General features: G+C 43.3%; 1 protein-coding gene across 1 annotated transcript; it reads left to right on the top strand.

Annotated features, from left to right (window-relative positions):
- Positions 1-1,191: 1,191 nt before the first annotated feature.
- On the top strand, positions 1,192-12,356 carry LOC146006304 (selenoprotein M-like). The gene is made up of 5 exons (XM_083145302.1): positions 1,192-1,414; positions 1,615-1,650; positions 8,227-8,261; positions 9,009-9,087; positions 10,607-12,356. Exons 1-5 carry the CDS (start codon positions 1,316-1,318, stop codon positions 10,778-10,780), a joined length of 423 nt encoding a protein of 140 aa, XP_083001428.1. The 5' UTR covers positions 1,192-1,315; the 3' UTR covers positions 10,781-12,356.
- The last annotated feature ends 1,340 nt before the right edge of the window (positions 12,357-13,696 follow it).

Raw genomic sequence — 13,696 nt, 5'->3', positions numbered from 1 at the left:
CCACACTTGATCCCCGCCCACAAGCAGGAAAAAAACATTTAAAATGACATTGTATGGCTTTCTATGGGTGAAACGGGTTGAATCTGAAAGGTACAAAACGGTATTTAAACCATACCTCCCAACACGACCCTCTCCAGGAGGGACACACTGCTCTGCTCCTGGACTTTCTTCTTAATGTATGATTACCTTCATCTGTGTTGAACAGGTTAATTGATAAGAAAGGTGCTACAACACAGGTGATGGCAATCCTACATTAATACCCCTTTTACACCAGAGTTTGGACCCGGGATATGGCCACTCCAGTTCGGGGCAGGGCATGGTGTAAATGGGCTTAAAAAAAATAACACGGGTACTGTTCCCCGGGAATCTGACCCGGCAAATGTTCAGGGTCGGACACGGGGCTTATCCGGGGCTCAGGGTAGTGTAAATGGCCATTATCCGGGTTATTTGGTGGGTAGAGGGGCGCGAAGAGCTGATTGGAGCTTCTGCGGCTCTGGCAGATGATGTCATCTGCTGGAGACCCGCACAGGGCGCATGTAGCAGCGCAGCAGCAGCGTTACCGCGCTACAAGCACACTCCACAGCCTCATCTGCTGCAGCACACACTGCCTGTGCAGTGTGTTCCACTCTGGCTGACCCCAAATTGCTGAAAAGTACAGCACAAACTGCAACACAGCTACTCCGTCTGCCATCTTTGCTGCAATGCTGGGAGCAGAACCCACCCCCTCCCTTTTCCCTTTCTTGTGACCTCATCTCAAACAGCCCAAAGGTCCATTTTTAATGACACCAGCAAGGAAAGACAGGGATGATCCGTTTTCAGTGTGAAAGGGCCTTACCCGGGAATAACCCGGATTGAAGTGCAGTGTAAATGGGGTCTGAGGCAGGGCATGCCCTGGCAATATCCCGTGTTCGATTTCCCGGGTCCTATCCGGTATTCTGGTGTAAAAGTGGTATAAGAGGAAAGTGCAGGAGCAGAGCAATGTGTCCCTCCTGGAGAGGGTCATGTTGGGAGGTATGTTTAAACTGCAATATACCTTTACATCATGCAATATGAAAGGGGTTTAAGAGGGCAACATATGACTTGCTCTGTTTCACAGATGTGCTCTGAATGATGAAACCGAAGTCTCTGCTTATAGAGAGTATTCATTATTACTTCATACTCCAGGGGATAGAGGAGGGAGAGGGGGAAGATTTTGTAGCCTCCTCTTCCAGCAGTTTCACTGACGTGGCGCACACACAAACATACACACACTCTGCATGGACTTCCTTGTCTGACTGGTCCATCCAGCACGTACACACACACTGTATTCTACAAAATGTGGCTGCCACTGCTGCTGCTCAGCTTCCTGCAGCCCCTGCTGGGCTACCAGATTGACTGGGACAAGTTAAAAAATCTGTCACGAGGAAAAGTAGAGGTGAGTAATACAAAGTCCTACCGATGCTCTCCTTTCCAATGAGAGCCCAGCAGCAATCTGTGTGTGCAAATACTTACTACAGGCTGCCTGCCATGCAGAGATTGAATGCAATGTAACAGATGTTTGCAGTGCTACTATAGTTGACAAGTAACCATGGCAGGCTGTAATATGATCTAACACCTTTCTCTCCTTTCTTTCAGTCATGTGGTGGATGACAGCTGAACAGGCTGAAAGAGGTAAGTCAGGAAAATACCATTACACATACGATCATACACACTGCAACACAGCAATGCTAACTCATACCTTCGTAAGCAAGGGGATTTGAAATGCTGAAGCCTCTGGTGTAATAACCCTGTCCTTTGGTTTATGGGTAACTGATGTCATGAATATAGCAGACAAATATTATTTTGTAGGCAAAACTACATGGAAACCCCTGTAACACATACATTCTCAGCTCCATGGGGAAACCAGGATCTTCTGCATTATCGGGTCAAGGACCCAATCCTCTATGATAAACCACTTACACTGCTCCTCACCTTTTTTTGGGGAAGCCAAGTGTTTGGCATCTGACAGAGCAATTCAAATGTAGCTTATTTCGTCTGCCCCCAGTGCTGACATTGCAGTTATGTTGTTCCGTCATTCTGACGGGCTAGGAACTAGTAATTAATGATGTCACTAAATCCTTTTAATTGAATAGGATATTTGTATAATCTCCATGCATACTTGTGACTGCCAAACCTCATGATGGTTGGACCAAATTCCCTTCGGCTTGCACCAGTAGGGATTGGCCTACAGATAAGGACCCCTAGGAATTTATCCTTCATCTGCATAGAACTAGGTCACTAATGACCCCTAGGAACGCACAATCATGGGTACACACTACCCAATGTAGGCAAATTATCTTGCACGGCTTATCAGAGATTGCTCCTTTTGGAACTCATTATTTCATGAATGTTCTACTACACATCCAATTGTAATTACTTTGAGGAAAGACTATATTTTGGTAGCACAAAATAAAGTCACAAATGCTAGATACAAAGGGGAAAATTGCAGTAAATCACAGGCGGGGAAAAAAAAAATCACACATTTTGTAAAAAATTTGCAAATGTAATAAGGTGCGATATTTTATACAAAATCGGAATTCGCATGTGATTTAGTGTGATTTTTAGGAAGGAAAAAGTGCAGTTTTTAGTAATGAAAGTGCAATTTTTAGGCCTGTGCAATTTTTAGTAATGATAGTGTGCGATTTTTTAGACATGTGCGCTTTTTTAGACAGGAAAGTGTGCAGTATTTAGTAAAAAAACAAAACGAAAAAAATGGTGTGGGGTCCCCCCCCTCCCGAGCAGAACTAGCCCCGTGCTCATTGATCCAGACCAGGTTCCAAAAATACAGGGGACAAAAAGCGTGGGATCCCCAATATTTGTGAAACCAGCCCCAGTGAGCATGGTACGGCCGGGGACCTTACGTAAAATGTGTCCACCAGCTGTAGCATGACACCGTGGGCTGTTAGAGCCCGGTTCTGGTTCCAAAATACGGGGGTACACCAGTTTTTATCCACCCGTATTCTTGGAACCAGGACTGGTCCAAGAGTCCGGGGCTAGTTTCACAAATAAGGGGGACCCCGTACGCTTTTTGCCCCCCATATTTTTGGAACCAGGTCCGGTTCAATAAGCCCAGGGTTGGTTATGTTCATTTTAACTTTTAAACATTTAAGACTGAACCATGTTTATATCTCAATGATCTGTGCAAGGTTCTGTGAAATTCGCCAGTGAGAACAAGGTCTATTTGTTTTGTGACTTTTGTTAACGTTTACCAAAAATCGCACTCTAGTACATTTGTGAGTTGTATACTTTTTACTGGGAAAACATCTGGATGCAAATTGAAGTGTGACCAAAAATTGCCAGGTCAAAACGTGCAAATTTTGTGGCAATAGAGCGCTTTTGATCGCAATTTGCACCCCATTAAATGTGCGATTTTCTGAAAATTTGCAAATTTGGCTGTTTTTTACCAAAAAGTGCATGTTTAAAAATTCTTTATTAAATGCACCCCATTACATTTCGTCCCATGACTTTTCTTTTTTCCATTGGAAAAAAGCATTAAATTGTCTGAAGTCACATTATAGGAGCTTATAGGATTTATCTCATCAAATCTAATTAAGGAGATTGTGCTTTCTAGGCTTGCAATGCATTAAAGGTTGCCTTTTTATTTAAGCATATGTGACGTGCTATGATGGCAAGAAAGTTTGGGATACGTGGCGGAAACATTGGACGAGCAAATTAAAGTTTGCTGTACATGCACATAAACCTATAGACTTTTTTTTAAAGGATTTAGTTTGTGAGAATACATGAGCTTTGTAATTTCCATCCGTGAAGAAAGAAAGAAAAAAAAAAAAAAGATTACTGTGGGGATCAAAACTCCCAGGAGCTTAGAAAACAATCTGCATTCACATTTAAAAACAATAAACTTTAATTGCTGGAAATTCACAGAGGTCCTCAGCATAAGGAGACTGCACTGTCTGCAAAACATATGTGTCGCAGGTGCAGCTGTTAGTGTTTGAGATGAGGTGTACCTAAGGAGATGCAAATGCATATACCACCTGAGGGATCCAGTTCTCTACAAATTGTCCTACAGTATATCTGTGATAGAGATAAAACTGGTCCTGAGCCCACAGTTTATACAATTATGATCCATTACCAGGAATAAAAGCCTCTCTCACAGGTGCATTTCCCGAGAACACATTTTCATCCAGTTACAGTAATGTTCCATTAAAAGTGACTTTCACAAATGTCAGGCTCTATAAAATATTTAAGAATTTGCTGTCTGTTGCATCAGTGATGAGAGGGAGCGCTTGATTGAAGTCATAAGGTTTGTGTTTTGTATCAAAGTGCGTACAAAGGCAAATCAGGTGCTTGGGGAAAAAATATATACATACTGAAGATATTGGGGTGGCAATGCAAGCAAAGGCAAATATCCACTGAGGAGTGCTGGTATTTTCTGCAATGTAGTTATTGATACCAGACGGTTAATAACTAGTTGAAGTTTGTTTGACTGCGTTTCACGTGTTGGCCATGTAAAAGAAAAGGCACATGTATTAACTGTATGTCTGTAATGCTGTGTACACATGTTGAGATTTGACATTAGATTTTTACTATATAGTCAAAATCGCATGCAGAGGACACAGGTTTTTTTACCTTGCGATCCCGATGCGCGCTTCTGGGACAGCACAAATCGAAACCCAGATAGATCGGGCAGCAATGACTATATAGTGCAAATCTAATGCAGATTGTATGAATTGTATGTAAATAGTACAGAGATCGCAAAGATTGCATAGCAATCGAATCTTCAGTCTAATAGCATGGAAATCTCACCGTGAGTACACACCATTAGAACACTTATGAAGCTGAAATCCCTCATTTCATCTTTTGTGCTGGATATTTTATAAAATGTTCCGTCTAAAAACACTTATGGCTGTTTATATGCCCAGATTCTGCATAAACCATATGCTAACATTGCTTAACATTAGTTAATGCAAAGCTCCAGCTACAAGGCGAGCTGAGCTACAGTGAAGGTTGGGCAAAGAGATTAGGGTTAACCATCGACCACTGACGATTAAAATTCATCAATATATCAATATATCATCAATATACTAATGTCAACGATGGACGAGAACTAATGGGTTCCTGCCATTGATTCTACAGAACCACTTAATGCAGGGGTCTTCAACCTTTACGACAGTGTGGGCCACATTAAAAAATTCAATGAAGCCTGAGGGCCACTAATCTCTACTGTGGTAATTAGCACAGTCCTTCATAGATAGACATCGCAGCCCCCATAAAGCACAGCCCTTTATAGATAGCACAGCCCCTGCATACATAGTTGGCACAGCTGCCCATACACATAAATCCCATCCCCAATATATAGTCAGCACCAGGACTATTTCTAGACAATTAGGGTCCCAGTGCGAACAGAAAAAAATGCAGCTCCCCATACATAATATTATATTGATGAAATTGCACGCAGTGTAGACGCGCTCCCAAAAATGGGTGTGGCCCAATTCTAAGGGGCGTGGTCTAATTATAAGAGTGTGAACTAGCAGGAAAACCATTACCTGACATCTCACTTTTGCAACCTGCATGACCAGACATTGGTTACAGCAGGAATAGTTGTTGTCCTTCCACGCTTAAGTTGGCTGGCTAAAGGCCACACAGTGACATATAAACATTAAGGTCCACACAGTGACCTAGCTCGCCTCACAAATCAAGCCCAAACAATGACAGGCTACTTAAATTAATATACACGGTTTATCTGTAATGTCCATTACACATTGTGCCACACACCATAATGCCCATTACACATTATGCCACACACCATGATGCCCATTGCACCTTGCACTATAATGCCCCCAATACTCCTGCTTATACATATTATGCCCCCAGCAGTGCCTCTTATAAAATGCCACCAGTAGTGTCCCTCACAAAATGCCACCAGTAGTATCCCTCACAAAATGCCACCAGTAGTGTCCGTCACAAAATGCCACCAGTAGTGTCCGTCACAAAATGCCACCAGTAGTGTCCCCCATAGTCAGCACCACATTGCACAGCCTGCCAGCCCTCCCATAGTCAACACCACACAGCCAGGTAGCCCCCCCTCATAGTCAGCACCGCATTGCAGCCCATTCACCTCCCCATGTTCAGCACAACATTGCAGCCAGCTCACGCCCCCCCCCCCGCCCATAGTCAGCAAAGCATTGCAGCCAGCCCACCCCCCATACTCAGCACCGCGTTGCAGCCAGCCCCCTGAAGTTAGCACTGCATTTAGCCAGCTTCCCCCTTCCCGCCTCAATCTTCTGCAATGTCACAAGATGCTCCATGTCCCTGGCAGAGGTCTCAGGAAACAACAGCTTTATCAGAGGACTGGCGGCAGCTGTCACTGCGCACTGAAATGGGGCAGGGGGGGGACAGGTGCGCGGTATCAGGAAATACACAATGCGCATGTCCGCGCACAGTCCCGACCACCCCAGCCACTGCACATCCACCTCTGCCGCGTCCCACATGCAAAGGGGACTAGCGCGGAAGGTTTTTTTTTTTTTACACAGCAATGAGAGGTGGCAGGTGGAGGGCCACTCAAAACAACTCAGTGGGCCACTTGTGGCCCGCGGGCCATGGGTTGAAGACCCCTGACTTGATGGTTCTTTTCCACAAACTCCTGAGGCCTAATGACCTCAAATATCCACTCTCTCCTCTTTGAGATTGTCCTGAAGAGGAGGAGACACAAAAAGGTAGGCATCTATGATTATTATTCAGCAGGAGTGTATTTCAGGTGATCACACAGGGTTAAACCAATACAGAGTTCTCAGTGTTTGCTAAAATAAGTAAGATAAGTAGTTCAAACAAGAATGTGAAAAGCACAGAGTGAGTGAACTATTGGGAATCCCAAGGTCACAGTAAAGTGCTTAAGGTTACCATATTACTAGATAACATTGGCAAAGAGCCTTATTAAGAGAAAGGTGGTGTGATATGTTTGTTTGTGTCAGAAATGTAAATTTCAATATAATCTTGATACATTTCATTAATGGTAAATCTAGAAACAGAATGAGTTTCACACAATAGAATCTCTACATTGCATATAATAGACATACACGGTCCAATGATCTGCTTATCAGGTGATGACAGGCTAATCCGCCTGATGATAGCATAGTTCCAACAGAGCCCCAGTTGTTGCGCAGTTTAGGGTAACACCTTTCAGCATGCCCAAATCATAGCGGGTATACACATAAGACAGAGCAATTATTGGACAGTGTATGGGAACGTCAGATAATTGTTTGGTCTGTATGATCGGGAGATGTATCTTATTCTATGGCCAGTCTAAAAGGGTACAAATATATCAGCCCAGAGGTTCCCAAACGCGGTCCTCAAGGCACCCCAACGGTCCAGGTCCAATATCCATGCTTGGCCACAGGTGACTTAATTAGTAACTCAGTCAGTCTAATTTAAACATCTGTGCTGAGCCATGGATATACCTAAAACCTGGACCGTTGGGGTGCCTTGAGGACCATGCTTGGGAATCTCTGTATCAGCCATTACAAAACAATGTTTTGCGAATACATTATTTTGGTGGTAAAAAAAAAAACACTTTTAAAATATTAGTTTTTATCATTTAGAACATGAAATCACATGGCAGTGTATCTCATCCATACAATAAGTTGGAAGTTTCTGCCTGTTTGGAAAGGTATGTGCTGTTAGTTATACCGCTTTCAGACATACTACCCGTGATTTTAAACCCGTTTCAGTTACCGGGTTTTTTAAAAATCCCGGGTCCATTGCAGGTGCGCAGGACCTGGGATTTTAGTACACTAAAATCCTGGGTAGAGCCATTCAGACATATGCTAGTCCTGGAAATATACGCTTGCACGTGAAAAATCCCGGGATTTTTGCATGTCTGAAAGGGGTTTCAGTCTTTGGTGTAAATGGGAGTGCTTGTAGCAGCCAAATTAGCAAGATGCACCAAAACATGAAACACTAGGGCTAGATCCGCCTAGTAAAAGCCTTCATCACTAGCTTCACCCCACCCATTCTAGTGGTGTTTATGATTTTTTTATATTAGTAAAATGTAATGTACTGCAATTTTAAAGTTTGTTATGCAATATCCTTAGTAACTACAGGTAATTGTAATGCTTCATGGAAAGGCCATGCCTTGAATTTGAGTGACAGGCTAAATCGAAACTTCTGAAATTACACTTGTCCTGCCTATTAATCAATCAAGAACTATTAGCGCAGCATAAATCTATAAATACAATGTCATTTTTTTTTCAGGTGAAGGCGTTCGTCACGGACGACATCCCTCTTTAGTATCCTTCTAAGATTGGGGGAACACTCTATACCAGGGTTTCTTGGATTGCTCCAGTGTTCCTGGGGAGCGTAGCTATGTTTTACAGATCTTATCACAATTTAAATATTTATCTCCACCTGTGGCTCTTTAAAAATGTGTCAGCCAGTAATGAATACATCGGCCTACCACAAAGATTATCTGTGGAGCTGGGTGCACACTAGAGCTCTATTGTATATCCTATTGTATTTCGTTCATCCACCCACCTATCTTTAGTATGTTAACTCTTATGAGTAGGGTCCTCCTTCCTCACGTAGTCACCCTACCTCATTAGTCATTACCTCACCTGTGCTCCTGTCCTGTTCTTCCCTTCCTCTACTTCATCTTCAGTCTCCTCGACAATTTCCACAACTACTTCTGAACTGATGCTGATTTTAGTTCTACCAGCTATACCCCTATTTATACTGTATTTTTCAACACACCCTGTACGTTACCTTTTCATTTGTTTTTTTGTTTGCTATGTACGGCGCTGCGGACACTTTGCGGCGCCTTATAAATAAACGTACTACTACTACTATTAGAATAAGCGATCTGCAGATATATTTAAAGACCTGTTCTTCATACACACTTCCAAATAGGGCTGAGATTACAACTGGGTGGGTGCGTTTTGCATGGATTAAAAATGTTCAGTATTTTCAGGGTATAATTATACAGTAGCTGCAACAGCTAACGTATCAAGTTGGGTCCTTAACAGTTTGCTTTCTCCCAGCCACAACCTGGAGATGAAACATATACCTGGCGCAGACCCTGAATTAGTACTTCTATCCCCAGAGTATGAGGAGCTGCAGGTAAGTGATATTGGAGAAGAGGGTGTGTAGGGTCACTAGGTAAAAGCTCCAGGTCATCATATTTAAAGAAAAAACAAATCAAAGGAATATTTAGATTACAAAACAATTACATAGGTCCACATTTTCCTATCCTCAAAACACACCAAATGGGTCACAATATTTGTGACAGCAAACGAGGCTAAGCAGTGCCGTAATTAAACACTTTGGTGCTGTGTGCCAATAAGGGCATTGATGCCCTCCCATACTCAAAATATGGACAGTGCGTGCCATAGGCACGAACCTGAAATTTCAGGGCATAGCTTCATGCGGAAGGGGGTCACATAATACTAGTAATTCACATACAGCAGTGTCCATTATTCACATACGCTACACAGTGCCCCTGCACCAGGTATATATAGACACACTGCACCAGGTACATAAAACCCACAGGAGATGCTCCCCTTACACACATAATGCCCACAGGACTAGCGCCACTTATGCAGACAATGCCCACAGAAGTAGTGTACTCCCTTCCCCCAGTGTCAGCCATGTCCTTTTTGGGTCACTTACCAGCGCCCACTGTCGCTTGTTCAACTCTCCCCGTAACAGGGAGTGACAGCACTGCGTTCCCCAGCCGGTGGATACTCAGTCGCAGCATCGCCTGCCCAGCAGAGCCCCTAGTCTAGGACACAGAGAGGGAGCACCTATCAGCATCAGCTCAGCGCTCAATAATCTTGTCCTAGAGTCGGTGCTCTGCTTGGCAGGTGGGACAGTTACTGAACTGATCTGCTAGCTGGGAAGGACTGTGCAGTGCTGTCACACCTGTTGCAGACTAGGGTTGCCCTGAGGGAAAAGCACAGCTGGCACACACACCTAGTTATGGCCCTGTGATCAGATACTGTGTGGATCAGATAGTGTCTTTTACAGTGTGGCTCAGGTAGAATGCAGCATACAGTGCGTATCAGATACAGAGTGGGATATAGTGTGGTTTGGATACAGAGCAGGTTGGATACAGTGCAAAATACCTTGAGAGTTGGATACAGTTCAGATATTGCTTAATAAATTAAAGAAAAACACCAAGAGATCTAAAACATAAATAAAATTCAGCAATAAGGCGCTAGAAGAGGTTTTGCAGACTGGATTATTAAATGGAAAGGATTAGGTCAATTCCTGCAGAATAAATATAATTAGTCCTTGCATAGCCTAACAAAATCGTCATCCACAGAAGGGGTTAACACTGCATTACACCCTGTGTGACATATCGAGATAATGTAGACAATTATCTTCCATTCTATTTCAAGGCCTCTGGGGATCATTGTAAACCCCTCCTTGGAAAATTCTATTCGAAGGGTGAGATTTTATTTCAGCTAGAATCTCCTTCATAAAGAAAGTATAGCATACATGTCGGCAGCCACCAAATTATCAGACATGTTATAATAAGGATAATGTTTCATTACAGACTCTTAATTCACTGATGTAGTCACCGTATTACATACAACAACCTAACATATAGCTTTATTATTATTATTCTTTATTTCAGAGAATTCCACTTAGTAGCATGAAGAGGGATGAAATCAACCAGCTTCTGAAGGATTTGGGATTTTACAAGAAGGAAAGCCATGAGTCCCCAGTGCCCGCCGAATTCCAAATGGCACCAGCAAAGAGTGCAGTACAAGAGGCACCTGACCATGACGATGGGAAGGAAGAGTTGTAGCAGCAGGGAACACACACTAACCCTTTGTCTGCCACAAGAGATGCATTCTGGCAATGGAAGCACATCGGAGACCTCTGTGTCAGAGAAAGGGTTGAGGGGAAAAACAAAACGAGTAATTAAATGTAGACTATTACACTGAAATCAAATACACCAACTTGTTATTTTCCTTGGTGCTTTCAAAGGACAACATGCAAAATATATGGTCACAATGAGAATAGCCACTTTAAAGAGTACATAGTCACTATCCATAGTCACATTAATATTTGTTCATTTTCAGGGAGTAGTAAGCAAGAAGTAGATTTGGTATACTTTAAATCTAGTTTCCTGAGTAGTGGGGGTTTATGTATAGAGGACAGGGTTGTATTACACAAACCTTCTCTAATTTTGCTCATGGCCTTAATTTAAAAAGGGAAATAATTTGACTGGCAGCACACTGCTAGTGACGTCAATGCCCTTTTAGATTTCAGGTATACACACAATCAGAAGTTCTGGGTTTTCCAACTCAAAACTTTGTAAATAAAACCGCTGGTTTTTAATATATTTACCTAGCACCAAGCTCTGACTGTACTTTATGAGGTTCTCTCATAAATAACATTGTTAATATGCAGACTAACCAGGGTTACAAAAAAAGAATTTAATTCTAAGGTTATGTTTGCTTTATTGTTCACAAGCCATTGCACCATGCTGGTTTTAGCCTTCAGTCATTGAGCGGGATTCTCGAATTACGCCGGCACTCGTAGTGTTAATAATCACATATGCAGTAACATATGCAATTATTAACGCAAAAGCGATGGTTGGCAATGTGCTGTGGGTCCCCCCCTACCTCCCTGAACCCTTAGCCGCTATGTGGGTGCTCCATATCCTCCTCCCTGCACCCAGAAGCTGTGCAGGAAGGAGGTCACTGGTCCGGGCAGCACAGCAGGAGGCTGCCCGGACACAGGTGAAGGGGGGCGCGGATTAGCAGGGGGCGTGCGGGAGACACGAAGAGAAGCCCATAGGCTTACACCATCTAGAACTGGCGTAACACCCCGCAGCGAAGCCCCAGCGGTAGGGCTTTGCTGCCTATGAAAATGCGGTAAAAAAAAAAAAAAAAAACAGTGCAAATAACATTATAAATGCGACAACAGTTTTCCTTTTGGTACTTAATGGAGAAAAACAAGTTGGTATTCATAAATGGACTACTAAAGATGGGGAAATCGGGTGATAGTTAGTGCTTTGTCGGTGTCAAAAGAATTTAATATTAGTTATGATTGGTATACAGACTAGAATCCAGGTCTCAAATTTGCAACTATACTACATTTCCCAGGATCCATAATCATTCCAAGGCTGCGCAAACATAATGGGTAACGTAGTTCAATTGCTGAAGGACCAGATGAGCTGGAGGTTTAGGAACAGGGCTCTCATCTGATCACCTCTGTCTTCAGGGACACGAATGAAGCTCCCAGCTACAAAGCATTACGGCTGGGAACGGATGCAAACAGTCCTCAATGGCAAGAGGAGATCAGCTTTGCTTAACACCTATAGAGTGCTCAATGTCTGACCGAACAAAAAATAATAAAAAATAAAACATACAAAAACCCTGCATTTTGATTGTGTTTAAATTGATGCAAGTAAACAGAAACCAGATTTACATGAACAGGTATCCGATATGGGGAACAAAGATCGCATTTAGAAGATTTATAAAAGCTTGGTGATAAGGGTGCAAGATAAGGGAGGAGGGGGGGGGGGGGGGGGGGGGCGAGAAGGAGCAAGTTGGGGAGAGGGAGACTAAGGGGAGGAGGGCAAGAGTGATGAAAGGGAGAGAGATAAAGTAGAGCTAACCTATTAGTTGCTAAGTGTCACTTTGCAGGCTGTGGGGTCTATTTACTGGTGTCCATACACTAGTAAGATTTCTCTTCAGATCTGGCTGGTTGGAACAAAAACATGGTTATGGATGAGTGACAGTTTGTCAGTTTTCCAGCATTTCCAAGCAAATGGTCAACTGTCATTTGCTCTCATCCATAACCATGTTTTTGTTCCAACCAGCCAGATCTGAAGATAAATCTGAGTGTGTATGGCCACCTTTAGCCTCGGAGACAGATAAAGGCGGTGTGGTTTAACTGCCCGACAGTGGGGATTCTGATGGTCAGTATCCTGACATTGGAATCCCGACCGCCGGTGTCACAACAGGTGGGCAAGTGCAAAGGAGCCCCTTGTGGGCTCGGTGGTGCGCTTCACTCGCCACAGGTTCTATTCTCCCTCTATGGGGGTCGTGGACCCCCAAGAGGGAGAATAGCCCCTGTAAGTCGGGATCCCAACTGTACGGCAGTTTAACAGTCGGGATTCCGTCGTCGGGGTACTGACCGTCGGCAGGTCATCCGGCACCTGATAAAGGGGCTCTAGCTATAGTATCAGCCAATCTGTTCCTAACTGCCATGTTACAGGCAGTTTAAAAAAATGACAGGTAGGAGCTGATTGGCTGGTTAGGACTATCCACTTTATCACTTTTTGAAGCTTGATACATCTGGCTCTGCAAATGAAAAATTAGTAAGGAGCTGGTTGATTGGTATTTTATCTCCAGCCACTTTATTCCTCTCCAAAGCTTAGAACAAAGACCCCTGTGCTTGAAAAATGAGGAGCTGATAAGTTACTTTAACTCTGTACAAGCTTTACTCATTCTTCCCCTAGATTTAGTACTAGAGGGGATGCACCACGTTTAGGTCAACATTACAATGATCGACCACTAGAGGTCGCTGGCGTCTAGTTAGATGCCTATACTTAGTCATCAGCGTTTAGATAAGACAATGATGGGAGATAAAGTGAAGGTCAATCGTGACACAGGTTTTTAGTCTTTTTTTTGGTACTGAATGTCAGTGGGGTGCTATGTTGGGCACACTATTATATTCCTACTCTATCTCCACTGGGATAGAGTAGGAA

Source organism: Crinia signifera, chromosome 1 (genome assembly GCF_055691185.1).
Source record: "Crinia signifera chromosome 1, ASM5569118v1, whole genome shotgun sequence".
NCBI lineage: Eukaryota > Metazoa > Chordata > Amphibia > Anura > Myobatrachidae > Crinia > Crinia signifera.
The sequence above is the reverse complement of the archived record's forward strand: the minus strand, read 5'-3'. Positions and strand labels throughout refer to the sequence as shown.